We start from the raw sequence: 19,262 nt of genomic DNA on the forward strand, positions 1-19,262 counted from the left end.
GGCAGACCTAATATTATTATCTATTTTTTTTTTTACTCTAACAGATTCCCCTCTGGGCTAAGAAAGGGCAAATGCTTGCATACAAAAGGAAAACTTCTGAAAAGATGGTGATAACAAGGAGTCCCATTACTTGTTTCTCATTATTTGCCTTCATTCATCACCATTTTCTCTGTACACAGACATAATTTCTATCCTCAGATTTCTTGGTGTGAGCTAAAAGATAACAAGTTACTGATATACTGTAGGATCCAATTATCTTGAATAAGTGACCTAATTGTGTCCTTCTGGGTGGTAACAGTTAACTGCATGATAAATGAAGGAAAAATAGATGAAGGAAAGAAAAAAAAGAAGTCTATATAGATGTATTTTATATATATATATATACACTATATTATTACATCATATATATTCTTTATTTAAAGAATAGATAAACGTTTGGGATACTCTAATATAGTCAGTGATACTTTGTATATTTTTATAGCACTTAAGAATCACAGCTGGAATATTTGAGGTTTATGGTTATATTTTTCGGTGGGGGCGAGAAAATTTATTATTTGGAACACTCTTTCCGTCTCAGAGAGATCATTACAACAGCTCTGTGAATGAACAAAAGTTCTCTAGGCAGATGGTCTAAAGCCTGAAAAGCATGAATAATATTCTTCTCCTCCTCCATGCTAAAGTGGGTGATATCCCAAAGGGAGCTTTATGTGGGAAATAATACCACCTCTCCTTTCGTGTTCCCCTCTCGCTACCTCCCAGCAGGCTTAGTGTTGAGTCTGTTAATTTTGTGAGTGGTCATGTCACATCTTTGTCTTCTCTTAAATTCCAACAGATAGAACTTTTTTTATTTTTAAAAAAGGAAGCATTTATCAGTCAGTAACAGAAATGCTTTGATATGTTTGGCATTTAAAAAATCCTCCTAAAACACTCGGAAGTTCTTTCTCTTCTTTTGGGCCAGCTTGCCCTCTGACTTCCATCATCCTCTCTGTTTATAGGACGGTTCTAATTATGGACTCTCTGGCACAAAAAGTAGCTAGATAACAACAACTCACACTATCTTTCTTAGCTCCCTATTTCCTACTGATTCAAATCCAGTCTTCTAGCCAAGCATTCCAATGCCTCCAAAATTCAGCACTCTCCTGGCTTGCTAATTTTTCTATTACACCGTCAATAGCTTGTAATTTCCTGTCTCTGGGTATTTATTTGCTTATGCTCTTCCCCATGCCTGAAATGTCCTCCTACTCCCTTTCACCCATTGAAATTAAGCCTGGTTTTAAAACTTTAACTCAAATGCTCCCTAAAACATTCCTTGATCAGTCAGTAGCAACTACATCCGCTTAGATTTTTGTTTGACCCTTTCTAATGAACCCATAAATAAAAGATAGATACCCGAAATCTAAAGAAAGAGCTAAGAATAATTTAAGGAAGGAGAGATAACTTCCAATTAGGGGTGGAAGGGAATCAGGAGAAGACTTTCTTTTTGGTGAGTTGTCTAAATTTGATCATGAAAGAAGGAAGGGGTTTTAACAGTTAGAATAACGGTAATAATCACTGCTGTTTAAATAGTACCTTAAAATTCACAAAGTGCTTTACAAACATCATCTCCTTTGAGCCTCAAGACATCCTTGTAAGCTAGGTAATCCAGCTTCTAGTATCCCCTTTTTATAGATGAAGAAACTGATGGGACTTTCCCAGAGTCACAGTAAACATGAGAGGCAGGATTTAACCTACATGATCCTCAATCCAAGCCCATTACTCCATCCATCATATCATGACCCTCTCTGATAGGGGCAAAGTTCAACCAAGGAAGGTGGAGACCCCATACTACACCCCCTGAAACATCAATAACATCGAGATTTTGCAAAGATACAGTCCATTTAATGCTAGACAAATCACATATGAAGTATTTTCAGTTCTGGGGAGACATCATATTCTAAATCATTGACCCATTACAGTTTCTCCATAGGAAGATAAGAAGATGGCAATGTCCCTGGAATGTAATCTTCTGAGGACTATTTGAAGGAACTCGGTGTATTTAGTATGGAAAAGAGAAGATTAATGGGAAACCTTATAGTGGCTTTATATTAGTCAAAAGGCTTTCATACAAGAGAAGGGGAGAGGAGATGAGTAGTGGGGTCTGGAGCTAGGAAAACCTGAGTCCAAACTTGACCTCAGATTCCTACCATCTGTGTGACCCTGGGCAAGTCACTTAATCTTTGTTTGCCTCAGTTTCCTCACATGTTAAATGAGGATAATAATAGCAACTATTTCCTAGGCTTGTTATGAGGATAAGACGAGATAATATTTGTAAAGTGGTAAGCTGGTAAGGTTAGCTATTAATCGCTATTGGGAGCAGAAGATGGAAACCAGAGCAAGGCAGACTTGGGTTTAATATAAGAAAGAGCTTTTTACCAGACAGGACTATCCAGTAATGCCAGTGGGAACTCTATGGTATTGGAGATGGTTCAGAAAAAAATACAGAAGTAGCGTTCCATCATCCCACCATTCAGATGCTGACAACCTGGTTCCTACTTACTCACTTCCAATGTATGAGATAAATCCCCCAATTGAATTCCTACAGATGTAAAAAGCAGCTGTGACTGTGAGGTTTTGGCCCCTGATGGAATTTAGTTTTCCATAATAACTGAAAAGATGAGCTTTGCCCTCGTGAATATAATGCTCATTTCTTTTAGGTGCAACAGAAGAATCTGCCTTTTAGGGATCCACGGTTTGGTTCTGGTTACCAGGTTTCTGCTAAAAACCTTCATGCACTTGGCATTAGGAACAACTTAACATTTGAAACACTGGTGGACATTTGTTCACGTGGGTCCAGAGAGACAGTAATCTTTATAATCTCTCTTTTTTCAGGACTTTGGGAGAGTAAATTAAAAGACAAGTAGCTTGTAAAAGTAGAGTTTGGCATCAAGAAACAGGACTATAATTCGAAGTAGTTATTTAAACTATTCTCTTGACTCATTTAAAGTAATGCCCAGACTCTAATAAAAATTTAAGATTGTTGATAAGTTCCTGGGATACCAGTATGTTTCTCCCCTTGGAGGAGTGAACATTTTCAAATTTTTAGAGAGGTTAATTCATAAGTTTATTCAAATCTCCAACTTGGTCATCAAGGTTAGTTCCAGCTTTTAACCTTCACTAAGATTTCTGGCCAAAGGGAGTGTAAAAGATGAAAGTTATCTTTGTGAATCTTTTTTCTATGAGAAATGGTTTAGAAATGTAACCTGACAGTTCTTATCATATATTTCCTCTCTCTTATTGAATGCTTAATCCTTCTGAATAGTAGAAATAAGAACCCATTTCCTCTGGGAATTTTGACCGAGAGTTGCTTTTTCAGACATTTGCTCAGGGTTAAGCAGTATGCCTACTGGGTGGCCAACAGCACCACCAATAACTCCGAAGAAAATTTTAAAGAAAAGCTTTCAGATGTAATTAGATTTTCACATAGAACAGATTTATCTTGGAAGACAGAGATTACCAGAGTTGTGCCTGCTGACTTCTGCACTTTGTCCTGAAGGCAGGCCAAATTTTTGATCCCGCCGCCCCCCCAATTCCTGTTCTATCTCCAATTGTCACACCCCTGCTCTGCACTGCCTAATTTGGTTCATTCTGAGATGTGAGTGGTTGAACATTTCCTTCTCCCATTTAATAGGCGCTTGATAGAAGCAGCGTCTTAACTTAAAAAAAAAATAGTAGGTAGTAGAGAACTCCATTGGCAGAAATATCAGGTATTATGGCACCAGTGGAGGGGCTTCCAAGTCCCATAGGCAATGTGATACGTAAAGAGCACTGGACAGAAGATGTGGCTTCAAGTCCTGATTTAGTCATTTAAAAACTGGGTGGCCTTGGGCAAGTTATGTAATCCTTCAGTAGGCTTATGTATAAAATAAAAATGATAACAACTGCCCAATCTATCTTACAGAGGGCTTGTGAGGGTCAGGTGAGAGGTTGAGGAAGCATGGTTTGAGTGCTGGACTGGAGACTCCAAATCTTATTTATGACACCTACAATCTGTACCACTTAATGCTTCTGAGTTTCAGGTGTCTCCCTGGTCTAATCAGCATAATAATGCCCACTGTGCCTCCCTCACAGGGTTGTAGGAGATATCAAACAAAACAATGGTATGTAAAGTGCTCTGCACATTGTGCACATTATATAAATATCAGTATAGTGATTATCATAATGTATTATAATATAGAATTACCATAATGATGTACAATTATTTTAATATACCAGAATAATAATATCATCAATTGCTATTATTATGGTTGTTAAAATACCTTGCAAAATATAAAAGACTATATAAATTTAATATATCTTTGTCATCTGCTAATATATGAAGTCAAGTATATGAGAATAGTTCTATTTCAAATAATCATGTAGGACATAGAGACAGAAAATGTTGGTTGTTGATGAAAATGTCTTCATATGAAACCTTTTTGTGTTTGTTTACAACTGAATCTCTCTGTTTAGGATAGACCGGAAGTGCAGTGAACATTTACAAAAGGGAAGGAGGAAAGGACCTTTATATACCAGGAATTGTGCTAAGGACTTCACAGATATTTTCTCATCTGATTTTCATCAACCTAATCCCGATAGTAATTGGCAAGGAATCTTTCACTCTACATTCCCAGTCTGAGTCCTTGGTCATCTTTATGGCCCCATCTCTTCAGGGGCTCACCATATTGGTGCCAGACTTAGTGTGGACATTCAATTGCTTTAGTCTTATCGCAGCTTGGAAAAGTCCAACTCAAGTGATCCACCAGTCTCAGCCTCCTCCTGTAATAGGGAATACAGGAGTCTACCACTACACTGGCCTACTGTTGTTCAGGCATGTCTGACACTTAGTGACCCTATTTGGAATTTTCTTAGAAAAGATACTAGAGTAGATTGCCATTTCCTTCCTAGCCCAATTTAAAGATGAGGAAATAGAAACAAACAGAGTAAAGTGACTTTTCCAGGGGCTTGTAAATGTCTGAGGAAAGATTTGAAATCAGAAAGATGAGCCTTCCTGAATCTAGGTCCAGAGCTCTATTTGCTACACCATCATCCAGTCATTCCCTGGCTTATTATCATACAAATACATTTCTCTTTCACCTTGGAATTTTTAAATTACTCTAACAACTCTCTCTCTCTCTCTGTGTATATGTCTATGCTGCAATGACTTCATTATTGTTAGACCACAAATATCTGAAAAGGAAAGAGATTTGGAATAAAAGCTTCCTGGGTGAATGGTTTATAGATTCTGAAATGGGAAAAAAAGGGCACCCTCAAATGTAGAGATGGAGGGCTTCTCTCTCCTATCCCTTAAAACTTCACCGTTCTAGAAAAGCTTTCACATTTGGTTTTGTGAGTAAGATCAGTGAGAGAGAAGGTTAACAAAGCTCAACACAGTTCTGAAAGCAAATAGGAAAAGGAATATACCACATGGCTCCCTGGGGACTGTTCAGAAGCAGCAAATGAAGAATTGGGTCCCAGCTCCTGAAGGGGCACCTTGGCAGTGTCTGGAAAAAGCCCAGGTCCTCCTGTGTGGTCTTCTGACTCCTGTCCTGCTTTTTGTTCATAGGGGGGAGCTATCTGAATGGAAAGAGATGCTGTGTGTACCTCAGGAGCAAGGTTATGGGTGGGTGAAAAAGGCCTTTGGGCAAATGCTGGTGTTTCAATGGGCTGGGGCCACAGAGGAATGTTATTTGATTGATCTTGGTTAGGGGTTAATGTCAGTGTAGAAATTCTCCGTAGCTGAGAATCCTGTGTGTAGTCCTCCTGAAGTAGGGTCCTATGGTCACCTGCTGGTTGCTGGGAGCCTGTGTTGGAAACTGGGCTCAGTGGATTAGTGATTTTTTGTGTATAGGTCACAGTTGTGTTAGATTCCTCAGAATACATAATGGTGTGGCTACTTTCCTTGTTAGAACACATAGCCCTCTGGATAGCGTCCTTGTTAGTAAAGTAAACTGTATTTGAGGGGATTTGCTTCTTGGTTATTGATGGGTCCAAAACACTGCCCTCTTTGTGGTCAGTTACTGAGGGACTAACAAAACTCCCTTTCCTAGGAGGTGGTAGGGGTGCCTTGTTTGACAAAATCATCCACAGAACAAAATAACACGGAAGGAAAAAAGAGAGAAAGGCAATGTTAGCTATCAAAGTAACCCTTGTAAAGTCCATACTTTAAACAAAGAGATTGGCACATCACATCTGTTTACAATTTGGATGCTTAGGACACTTGCTTGCATTTATTAACAAGAGCAAAGCATTCCCTTGGTTCACTTTAAAATATGTTCATACTTAGAACGGAAGAACAGGGTCATAATAAATGCTACTTACCCCTGTCTACAGAGGAAACAACTTAGCTCTTAAAAATACTAAAAATAAAAACAAATTCCAACAGTATAGCATTTTAAAGAAACACCTATTAAAAGGAACGTACAGATTGTGAACTTTGACAATGGAAATATTCTGGGAAAACAAGTCTAATGTACATGTAATCAGACATCACCAGTTGTCAAAATTATACCCCCACACACGTACAAACACAATACAAAGACCTCTAACACATCCCTCACTTAATCTAATAAACACTTAAATCTATTAAGTATTTATTTCATAGATGATCAATTCTCATACTTGAGGCTTTGGGATTCAGACATTGGCCCATAGCCTTAAAATATTTTTTAAAAATGCTATGAGCATCTTATTAATTTTGGGGATGAATTATTAGAAAAAACAGTCTTCATTTCTGAGCCTGCCCTGTGGGCAGAGAATAATTCTGTAATCTAAATAAGCAGAAATAACACGTTAGAGGTGTAGGTATCACCAGAAAATAAATGGCTAAAGCCAAATGATTTGGAGTGTCATAGAGTTGAAAGTTTTAAAATGCCTGCATTTTAAAACATGAGAAACCTGAGGGAGCCAATTCTTACCTGAATTGGTGATTTTTTGTCTTGTAGATTTGGACGAACACTCCTAAAGCCTTTTGCTGCAAGAGATGAATGAGTAGCATCTCCATTCAGTGTCTCTCGAGCACGCTCATCATAAGATCTCCAAGCTTTAAGAAAGGAAAACAAAACACAACCACATATCTGATGCAGAGATGCCCAGGTTTACTTTCTTTAGAATTCATTAATGAAATGCAGCTGTTCCTCCTGGCAATTAAATTCAGTCACATTTAATGGAATTATAAAAGTATATGAAGTCAAAGGTTAGATCTAAACCGACAATATGAGCTTTAAATAAAAACAAACTCAAAATGGTGATGGATATATGCAAAATACTTTTTCCTTTACCTGAATCTGGAGACTGAGAATCACGTCCTGAAAGAAAATAAATACCTGTATTAATATCAGCATAAATTAAATGAAGAACTCAATAAAATGATTTAATAAAAATATGATTTTATTGCAAACAATATTCTGATCATTAAAAAGCTAGTCAGAATATAACATTATGAGGTCTAATCATATTTTGTACATTTATTTCCAAGTCTAGCACAATGTAATTTCTTAATTACACTGTTTTGCCTTATACATTAAATCATTTTCTCACTAATCTTGAAATCAATGAATATTTAATCCTATTACTGACCAAGCTAGATAAATGAGTTTAAAATATTTAGTGAAAAGTCTATATAGATTGGGGTGAAAGACAAGGGAATCTTTGCCTAATAACAAGCCAGACCATCTGATCATTCATTACCAGCATTCTCTTGCCACTGTTTTTATTGGAGGGAGGGGTGGCTATATTTTAATTTTTATATTTAGAAAATATGGGTGTGTTGCTACATTATATTTTTATTTCATAACATTAGGCTTTATTCTTCCGAAGGTAAATCAATCACTTAAAGGTAATTTCCCATCACAACACAGAGGAGCTGATAGAAGTACATTAGGTAATCTCATAAAGAGGCTTTCTAGAAAATGCTAGTCTCATTATATTTCATTTCCTTACTACTAAAAGACTGCAGAAAATCTTCATTTCTAGTAAATTTCTGTTGATAATGCACAAAGAGTCTATAAAATGTACATTAACAGTCTTATTGGAAACTGTTACTTAAACATTATCTTCTGGTGTTCATATATATGCTTCTAATTTTATTTAATGACTTAGTTGAATTAAACTCAGCAGAGACCTATGTTGTATTTGGCTAGGACAATTATTAGAATTTTGTCGTATAACTGGTTCTATGTGGAGGTGTGTGGGTGCAAAGGATTATTTTTCAGCTGATGCTTATACTAAAAGTATCCTGAAATCTAAGAAAAATTGCATTTGAGAGATATATGGAAGAACAGAAAAGTTCATTGGCTGAATTTTATGGCAAAAGTGTTTCCCAATTAATGGGTGCCCAAACAATTAAGAGGGGTAGAAAACTGATAGTGCCACCTCACTGCCCTTTACATTCACCATGATGTATATGCATTGCTGCTAAGAGAAACAAAATGACTCCACAAAATGGAAACTATAACCGTAATGAGTTAGAAGTGAATGACTTCTTCACTTCAATATTTATAGCATAAACAGTGCTTAGTGTGCATAGTGAAAGAATCATGCCAGCACATACCACATTTACATGCAACTGACTCAAAGGTTTGTAAATGAAGGGTAATAAAGTCATCTGTTATGATCATTTGCTAATGTAATCTAAATGAGTATTTTCAGAATTTAATTAAATTGAATAATTTATCATTATTTATTTAATAAGTATCTACTGTTTGCTGGCCAGTGTGCTATCTGCTTTGGATACCAAGACTTTTGTCTGGATGAATAGCCCTTCCTTTGTTACTGTTTAGTCCCATCTGACTCTTCATGACCCCATTTGGGGTATTCTTGGCAAAGATACTGAAGCAGCTCACCATTTCCTTCTCCAGCTCCTTTTACAGATGAGGACACTGAGGCAAAGAGGGTTAAGTGACTCAACCAGGATCACACTGCTAGTAAGTGTCTGAAGTTGGATTTGAACCCCAGAAGATGATTCTTTCCAACTATAGGCCACTGAACCACCTCACTGCCCCTTAAGGGGCTTACCTTCTCCATTTTATAAATGCATTTCTGCTAAGAGAAAAAAATGGCCTAATAAAATGGAAATTATAACCGTAATGAGTTAGAAGTGAATGACTTCTTTACTTCAACATTTATAGCATAAGCAAACTTTCAAGACTGGGTCAAGCAGAAATATCTCCAACCTCAAGCTCAGTTAAATATGCTGGAGATCAGAACCCAGGGGTCAGAGATGGATGCTAAAACAGATCAGCAGTGGAGGGAAGCTCAACTCAGTTAAAAAAAAACCATGTGTGTATATATATATACACACACACACACATATATATGTATATATATAGATAGATATAGATATAGCTATATATAGATATAGATATATTTACATGTATAGATACAAATCCTACTAATGCAAACTTGAGGATCAAAACCCTTGCATTCCCCTTACTCATAAATATGGAGCAAATTCTGGCCCTTGTTGAGAACAGGATCATAGGATAAATTTTGATAGCTTAGGAGATCCTAGAAGGCACCTAGTCCAGCTCCCTCATTTTATAAGACAAGGACATTGAGTTCTTGAGTAGAATCATTTGGCCCTTTGCAGGTAGGTATTAAGTGACAAAGTCAAGATTCAAACTCAAGTTCCCCTAATTTATTAATTAGGTTATAAATTAATTAATTTAATAATTAATTGATTGATTAAAAAATAAATCACCTAATCACCATTGCCTTCTTATGATGCAGGGCAAATTCCTCAAGCCCAGATACGATATACATATTTCTTGCAATGTTTGATCCAGCATAATTATCTGGACCACCCTTTGGAATGTGTCCTAATAAGATTTGGCTTTTCTGATGATATTACCATGGAAGCCATAGGGCAGACTATCAATCGGGTGCACCCCTCCTAGGTGGACTCAACTGTCATGCATCAAGCTGTCTTTAAGACTAAACCGGGTAACCATTTTGCAACTATTATTTTCTTGAGAAAAATAAAAGCGGCACCAAGCGAAGGTGGTTATTTTATTGTACTGTATTTTGTCTTTGGGGAACCCAAAGAGGATTTTCATTTCTTCCTTTCTTTTCCAAATCTGTCAATTTGCTCTCCAGATCCAATAGTTGATGTTTCTGTTCTATTGTATCCTAGGCTTATTCTTCAATTAGGTTATTTATAGATGCTTGCTAGACCACTTTTTCTATTATTTGCCACTGCTTTTCCTTGGATATCTTTTTGTGCTTTCCCAAACTGTTTCTTCATCTCCTTATGTATGTTTTTCTTTTTACTGAATCAGAGTCCTCCTTTAATGACTATCCTCTCCCATTCTACTTTTCGGGGAAATAGAAGAGGAATGAAAAAAGAGAGAAGGGGCATAAAAGATGTTAGCAAGGACCCTCATGGTCAGAAAAAAGGGTGGCCCTAACCATAGTTAAGAGGAAAGACACATGGCTTGAGGAGGACACTGGTCAACTCAAAGAGAACAAAAGAAAGGCTTCCAGTATATTAAGCATAATAGTAAGTAGATCTTTTTGGGGTACAGGTTGTAAGTGGTACAGTAGCCCTCAACTAAGACTCAGAAAAACCCAAGTTCAAAAAATCCAGCCTCAGACACTTGCTAGGCAAGTAATTCTTAAATCAAATAATATTTTCAAGCCTTAAAGCAGTGTACAAATGCTAGCCATCATTGTTATTAATCTGTCAGCCTCAGTTTCCTCATCTGTAAAATGGGGATAATAATATCAGCTACCCTCCAGGATGGTAAGGATAAAAGGAGATATTTCTAAGATGTTTTGCCAACCCCAAAGTGTTATATAAATACTAGCTATTATGAGAAAAACTGAGGAGACCAGTATAGGACAAGGCAGGGCTGGTGGAACCTGTGGCCTCAAGGCCACCTGTGACCCTCCAGGTCCTCAAGTGCAGCCTTCTGACTGAATCCAAACTTCACAGAACAATTTAGTCAATTTAGTGGATTCAGTCAAAGGTTGGCACTTGAGGACTTAAAGGGCCACATGTGGCCTTGAAGCCCCAGGTTCCCCACCCCTGGGATGAGGTATAGAGGGCTTACTCACACTGATGAAATCATATATCATAAACTCTTCCGAGTTTCAGTGTTATTAAGAAATAAAGAAAAATAAGCTTCTAAAAAAATTTCCCTGAGAGTGATTCATCAAGCTGATTTAGGAAGCCAAGTTTCTTCTGTGCCTGTGAAATAAAACCGAGACACAGAGGGACCTTTCTAGTTCTAAATCTTCCGATCTTTTGATTAGATTGTGTCAGCTGATGTCTCTTTCCAATATGAATTCTCTTTAGGGTGAGAGGTCCGAATTTCATAATTTGGGCAGGAGTCTAAGGTTGAGAGCTAATCTCCTCCCAAGTCAGTGATCTGCCAGGGGCTTACCTGGCACTGCAATCACTCCTTGACTAACCTTAGCAACCCCCTGACCCCAGAAACACACACATACACATATCAGTGGGGTTCTACAAGGAAGTCCAAAAGAACCCCAAAACTGTAAAGGCACTATAAAGCAGGGGATGGCTGCCAGACAATGAAGGAGCATTAATCCTTAGCAGGCCAGATTTTCTAAAAAAATCTTCATGAGCAAATGATTCAGAGCTGTGCACTCAAAAGGAAACCCTTTAGCACCCTGGGAAATTGTGTATGGCCATTGCAATTCGTAGCCACATAGGATTTTTGCTGAGACTTGTAGTCAACATCTGCCTGTATCTTAAGTCAGGATGTTTGGAGTCACTGCTCTCTCTGTGTGGGTACCACAACAGTAGTACATAATTTTCCTGATATCCAGATGCTCAAGTTCCTAGGACTTTAGCCACGTTAGCATCGTGGCTTCAGCATTTTGGCTGCTGCACAAGCAGAGAGATCTGGAGATGGCAGAATAGGAGATTAATAAACGTTTGCTGAATTGTTTATGTTGCTACATAAGCATATGTGTTTCCATGTACCTGTACATAGACTTGTCTGGCACTTAGTAAAGTGGGATGTGTAAATTGCTTAATAAATGGAGAGGTGAGTGACTGAACCTACAAAGAGGGGAGACTTTCCTGGCAAGAGCACAGATATAGAACAGTGTCTGGCACATAGCAGGTGCCTAACAAATGCTTATTAGCATAAGAAGATGATAGTGGAAAGGTTTAAGGAAAGGCTGAATGCCCACTAATGGTCAGCATCAACAAAAGAGCATTTGGACATGGAGTCAAAATATCTGGAAGATCTGGTCTTGGTTTTGCCCCTCACTACCTTGGGCACCTTTCTAAGCCACTTCACTCCTTAGGTCCTGCTCACCTCATCTGTAAATGGCAGGCTGGACTAAATGATTTAATCCTTTCCTGATCCTCTCAACTGCTAGTGCCCCCCCTTTCATAGTACCTTGCATTTAACTGCCTAGTGTATGTTTCTGTGTGTGCTTAAAATTTATGTTGCATATTTTTTTGTACGTTCTTGTCTCCATTACATTGTAAGATCCTTGCATGTAGGGGTTGTTTCATTCTTTTTATTTGTTTTTCTAGCACATAGCAAAGTGCCTGGCACATAGTAAGAACCTAAAAAATATTTGCTGATTGATTGATTTTCAGCTCCAATACTCTGTGATTTCTGTACTTTTAAGAGTAAGTAGACTAAATCAGAGGTGGGGAACCTATGACTTCGAGGTCATGTGTAGCTTCTAGGTCCTTGAGTGTGGCTTTTTTACTGTTCTACAGAACAAATCCTTATATAAATGGCGATTTGTTCTGTGAAGTTTGGATTCAGTCAAAGGGACACACTTGAGGACCTAGAGGGCCGCATGTGGCTTCAAGTCTACAGGTTCCCCACCCCTGGACTAGATGGTCTCTGGAATCCTTTTAACCTCAAAGATCTAATGGTTTTATATGGCAAGGTTTACCAGGCTAAATGCTTTCTAAAGATATGAGATCATAGCTCTCAGATACAATTCAAATCATTTTTATACAGCGTATAATGTCTTACAGTAGACTTTCTCCTGATCCTTTAGAAATTTACAATTCCTTTGAGATGCTCAAATCAATTTAATTTTTATCCAATCAATCATTTAAAATTTTATGCAGAAGGAAAATGATTCTGTTCCTTCTTCCCCAAAACAAAAACTTCAAAACATTTCCAACAGGAAAAAATTGGGGTACAAAGCGATATGCCAAGAAAACCCAAGTTCATGGCATAAACAGAAATAGAAGGCAAGAGGCCCCTGATTCTCTGCCTAGCCTTCACGTAACATTTTAAAGAAAAAACTATTTCTGAATGCAGGTCTAAGGGCAAGCAACCCTGTTACATTAGGCACCATTATAGTTCCAGCTCATGGCAGAAAGTTCAGTGTGAGCTAAGATGAATTTGCCAGAGGCACCTCATTTAACTTTCAACCAAAGGATTTTAAACAAAGCTCAACTATTCCAGGGAGCAACTTACCTGATGGCTTACGGTTAACTTTCACTTTCCATCCTTAAGCAAATGTGACCAAAAAACTCTATAAACTTCACTTTAGTATCATGAGAAGTTGCCTAAATTGCTTTATAGCAAAAAGTCGAATACTTATATAAAAGCCATTGATGATGGCACTCAAAAACAATTTTATTTCTTACTATAAGGTTAAATGATGAAAAAGAAACTAGTATTATTAATATTGGATTAAAATATTAGGTCAAAGAAATTTCTTAAGAAATTCACATGGATATTGAACAAATAACCCAAAAATCTATAACTAGAATCTTTTTTTTTGGTTACCATTACTAATTTATTCTTTATTATACCATACCTGCTTCATTTTAGTGATGCACCTTTTGATAATAAGTTTTCGACAGTAACATTTGATAATATGAGTGACCCTCAAATGCCCAAGAACAAAAAATTATTAGAATTCCTTTGTTTTTACTCTCACTAACTTCAAGTTATTAACTTAAGTAAATTTTGATAGAGCCACTGAGATCTCTTGAAAAAACAAAATATGATAAATCATTTTATTTGGAAATTACTGGTCCTTAAGTATTATATCTGTTATTTTTCTTTTTGCTATTTGTTTGCAATTAACTTTTGTGACTTTAATATGTGGGTACCCCTAAGAGGAAAACAAGTTTCTCAGATATGCTAATAAATTCACTTCCAGGATAGCTGTGGCCAACTGCCTAGCAACAGCAAAGTCACAATGGCTGGCTCTGCCCTTTGCCCTAAGCCAAAGAGGTTGGGAAGAAATTTTTGTTATCTGTTGGGACGTTCCTGGAGGTTGTTCTGGGAGTTAGAATAATCTTTCAACCAACCTACACATTTATTGAGTGACTTCCAGACTTCCAAATGTAAAACACTGTGACAGGTACAGTGTGAACTGTAGACTTCCTCAGTTTTTACCAGTTCTCCCCTTCCCTAATCCATTCCTCCCATCACCACTAAGACAGAGACAGAGATAGAAACAGAGACAGAGAAGGAGGGGGGGAAAGGAAGAGGGAGAGGGAGAGGGAGAAGGAGAGGGGGAGAGAGAGAGAGAGAGTGACAGAGAGACAGAGAAAGACAGAGACAGAGAGAGACAGAGACAGAAACAGAGACAGTGAGAGAGAGGAGACAGAGAGACACAGAGAGAGAAACAGAGACAGAGACAGAGACAGAGAGAGTGACAGAGAGACAGAGACAGAGAGAGACAGAGAGAGTGACAGAGAGACAGAGACAGAGAGAGACAGAGAGACAGAGAGAGACAGAGAGACAGAGAGAGAGACAGAGAGAGAGAGAGAGAGAGAGAGAGGAGATTAAGGGACTGTGAAACTGCAAAAACTAGTGTAGGAAAAAAAATACAATAGTGGGCCTGGAGTCAGGAAGACTGAAGTTCATATTCCGTCTCAAGTTCTTATTAGCTGTGTGATCCTCAGCAAGTTACTTAATCCTGAGCAAGTCAGCCTCAGTTTTCTCAACTGTACACTTACTTGCTATTGTAAGGATCAAATGAGATAATATTTGTAAAGGACTTAGCACTATGTGCCTGGCATATATCAGATGTTTAAAAATACTGGAAAAATATAGAACTCATTAGTCATTACAACTAAATACTATGGAATTTTAAGTTCCTGCGATGATATGAAAACTCAAATAATAATTAGCACATTATGGTCACTCAATGTAGCAGCAATAAAATGATCATGCATTAAATTTTTTTTTTTTAGTGTTTCCCATGAGACATCAGAGGCTCTTGTAATATAATATAATTTGTCATCAGACTAATTTTACTGCAAGGAGGACAGACCGACCCTTTTGGCTCTTTATTTTTAGAATAACAAGAATTGATGAGCATGCCATTCATAGGATTAGAAAAATCAGAGCTCAGCCAGAAAACTCTAAGCTCTTCACATCCAATCCAATAGGATAATGCTAGAAAGAGAGAAAAGTTAGACAAAGCCATTCCAGTGTAGAATTACGCACGTTAGTGAGATAGTTATACCTGCAGTCAATAGGTTTGGAGAACTCTGAACCCTCTTCACAGATGTTAATGTGACAGACATGGCAGCACGTTTGCGAACACACCCACCGCTATCTGAAAGCACAAAATAACATAGGGGGGAGCCCGGGGCAAAAGAAGCAAGCACATGCAACATCGTGGGACTTTTCAAGTGCAGTCGGCAAGACATCCACTGAAGCAGTAAATGGTGAAAAAGCCATTACCACCTATACCCATCTGAAAATGCTCTCTGGGTGAAACCCACAACCTGGGCTTAATAGGCCTGGTAATACCTCAATAAAAGAACCAAAATATTTTATACCCGATATTTTCTTACATACTGTCATTGTTTTTCAAGAGATGGCAAACACAGGTGCCAAACCTTTTCACATTGCAAAATCGTAATTATCATCAAATAGTCAATCTGTGAGCAGGGTTAGCAACATACTTGTTTAATCAGGTTTTTTTAAAAAAAATCATATTTTATTCTTTATGACTTCTGAACTTGTGTCAAAATAACTATTGAATCAAAAAGATGTGACTTATTATGGAAAGTACATACAGGGTCCATAAAGAAAGGCTAGCATTGTGCAAGTCTTGGGCCCTCCATAGTTATCACTGAAAATTATATGTTGAAAAATACTTTGAAAGAATGAGTTTTCATCAATTCAGAATGAAATCAGAGTAAACATAAAGCTACAGTCCCAAGATCAACACATTCCATTTTGTGAGAATATTTTCCTTTCTGAACAGTTTTCATATCATAATTCCTAAATTTATAGTCATGAAATATGTAAAGCCAAGCTCAAGAAAACTATCCCAGTGTGCTCTGAACAATTCTAGAAGCAAAAATACTTCAAGTATCAGAAGGTTAATATTCTATTTATGAACTCATTCCTGTTCCATTCCCATATTCCACTCAGTTCTGGCCTTTGGAATGATCTTTCTAACGGCATGTGCAATAAATAGTTGAGCCAGTTCTCCAGAATTTAACTCTTTGTGACAAACTGCAGAAAAAGGAAAGCTACTCAAAAGAGGTAATAACCCAGTCAAATGCTGAAAGTGACCAGAACGACTATACTGTCAGTTATGTTTGTCATCATATTCTTTTCTGAGTCATAGTCAATGCCAATTTTGGACAAAAGTCTTATTTTGCTAATTATTCATATGAAAAATACTTTATCGTGCATCTATGTTAGTAAAGATTATCTATGCAATGGTTCAATTAATTAACATGGTTTCTGAGTCAATCAGAAGATACCTTTAAATTAGTGAAAAGATTTTGTTGCTGAAAATTAATTCTTAGTATACACATTAAAAAATAGCAGTCTTCAAATGTAGTTCCAGCCTCAAAGAGTATAACTTATTCCAATAAAAAATACCTTTTTAAAAAGCAGGCTGTATGTAACAGATTCACAATTTCATATATAAAATCTTCTTTACATGTTCTGTTTGGCATTTGTATGTGTGTATATTACATTCAGAATTTTAAAAAAAAATAGGAAAGAAATCATATTTAATGGGAAACCATGGGAAGGAAACCAAAAATGGTGAGGTAAAGTTACCAACAAAGGTAACTTTATTCCACATGTAATTACTTGCCCACATTCCCTTGAAGTATGTTGTAGAGAGTTTCACTAAAATGATATAAAGCATACGTATTTATAATAATGGAAGCACAAAGGTAACTTTATTGGGACCAAAAAAAGATGGAAAAAAAAAGGGAAAAAAAGCCAACCAGTTTGACAGAAATATGGATTTTTACCAGCAATGACGTATGATGGGGAATTTGTGAAGAATTTTTTAAAAAATAGGTATGGTGGAGAATGGAGGAGAAAAGACAGGCAGAAGGAGCTGAAAGGAGAATTGTTTGCAAATGCATTATTTTCTTAACTCATTTGAGCCTTAACTCGTTTGAGAAAATGCAGACTGAGAAATGAGAAGAGAGAATTTCAGAATGGTAACATTTAGGGTCACAAAAGATGAACTCTGTATCCAAGATACCTCTAAATAGAGTGAGAACTTAACATAAAAGAAAATGAAGACTTCATTCAGCATTCTTCCCAAGTTTCTATAATCAAAGCCCTAACACAAAAGGGAGAGACATTTAGGAAGCCCAAAGTATGATGATCTGAATGATGGATATGTCAATCAATCTCTGTCTTCTCTAAGCTGCAAGATCAGAAACTGGCCTAGGGGTCTCCAGATGAGAACCTTTCAGTACATTTTTGAGACAGAAGATGCTTCCTCCCATGCATTAGCTTACCCTAAAGAAGGCTGGTGCTGGTCCTCACCTTCAAACTAGGTAACTAGACCAGTCTTTGCTCTAATGAGCTACATAATTTATACCAACTCTTTCCAGCCCTAGAAAACTCATTATGGGTGAGTCACATACCATGAATAATTTATGTCCTCCTCTCTTCACACAAGCAAGAGTCTCTTTAACTAATAGCAGGTCACAGTTTGAAGAGAAAATTGAGATACCATGTCTGGAGAACCAATCTAAATTTTTGAGATATTATAGAAAGAAAAAGAAATGATTTTTCTAACCCTTTTGACCAGCTCATGTACTGTTTGAAGTCAAGCCTGTGAAGTTTTTTTTTTTTTTAAATACCTCACCAGATATCTGAATGTCTGACTGTATAAGACTTTCCTTAAAGGTCTATTAGTAAACGTTAAAGGCTAGCTGTCATCATCATTGTTATGGTCATCTCATCATCATCATCATCATCATCATCATCATCAGTCTTTAGCCACACAGTTCTTGGGAACAAATTATATGCCATCCTATATAATAGATGAATTATTATTTTTTTAAAAGCAAGATGTTTTCCCAATAATTCTATTACATCACTTTGAAATGTTTATAATTACTATGATTTCAAAACATATTAATCTAATTTCTATGTAGTTTTATATACTATTATCCATTAATGTGCATATAAAGTGACAGTATTAGAATGCGATTCTTCCTAGGATCTGTCACTTCTAAGAATTATGTTAGATGCATAGAGAAGTTCAGGACACAATAAAGTGATGGGCCTTAACGAAGCCTTAGTATCCAAGAAATAAGTACATATTCTTGAGGACCTAATTAAGGAGGTACTTGGGTACTGACAAGAGCAGGATCCTAAATTACATGTCTATGAAAGTGAGGTATGTATGTTACATGTACAATTTAGCTAAGTTTGGAGAGGTATGTCATCAGGTGGTTGGTTGGCCACAGAACGGTGATTCAGGGAGGAAAGCAGGGCACAGCAATTCACAAAGACAGTCGATAAAGGCATAGAAGTATTGGCAAAAGAAGAACACACACCAACGAGACCATGAGTTCTTGAAATACTGAGGTAAGCAGATGAGTGACTCAGTGGGCAAAGTTATAGGCATGGATTCAGTAAGACCTGAATTTAAATCTGATCTCAAACACTTACTAATTCTGTGACCTCAAGCAAGTCACTTAATCGATGGCTGCCTCAGTTTCCTCAAATGTAAAATAAGGGTCATACTAGCATCTACCCCTCAGGATTGGTGTGAAAAAATATGAGATTATATTTATAAAGTACTTAACACAGTCTGGCACATAATATGAACTTAGTAAATACTGTTTCCTTTCCTTGTTTCCTTCCTTCCTACTAAAGTACACACAGATAATATTTTTGACTTGTACCATGTCATGAGATGGTAACAGCATTAAGCATTATACAAACTTCATTACTATGTTTGCCTATATTGATATTAGTTTTGGGCTTTCAGAGGACCATAGTAAGCACAGGATAAATGTGAAAATTTTTATTTCAAATTAGGAAACTGAATTGTAC

General features: G+C 37.0%; 1 protein-coding gene across 36 annotated transcripts in view; it reads right to left on the minus strand.

The window, feature by feature from the left end:
* SORBS2 (sorbin and SH3 domain containing 2) overlaps positions 1-19,262 on the minus strand; it is a 487,674-nt gene that overhangs the window by 109,338 nt on the left and 359,074 nt on the right. For 19 of the 36 annotated variants that reach the window (XM_072622632.1, XM_072622633.1, XM_072622631.1 and 16 more), the window contains 4 exons: positions 15,448-15,540; positions 7,296-7,322; positions 6,933-7,057; positions 5,440-6,081 (listed from right to left, as the gene is read on the minus strand). In XM_072622632.1, the coding sequence (XP_072478733.1) occupies positions 5,440-6,081; positions 6,933-7,057; positions 7,296-7,322; positions 15,448-15,540 (887 nt within the window). Of the gene's footprint in view, positions 1-5,439; positions 6,082-6,932; positions 7,058-7,295; positions 7,323-15,447; positions 15,541-19,262 lie in introns of those variants that run through there. The other 17 variants (XM_072622649.1, XM_072622656.1, XM_072622653.1 and 14 more) reach the window with 3 other exon arrangements.

The sequence above is a fragment of the Notamacropus eugenii genome, chromosome 7 (assembly GCF_028372415.1).
Source record: "Notamacropus eugenii isolate mMacEug1 chromosome 7, mMacEug1.pri_v2, whole genome shotgun sequence".
Taxonomy (NCBI): Eukaryota; Metazoa; Chordata; class Mammalia; order Diprotodontia; family Macropodidae; genus Notamacropus; species Notamacropus eugenii.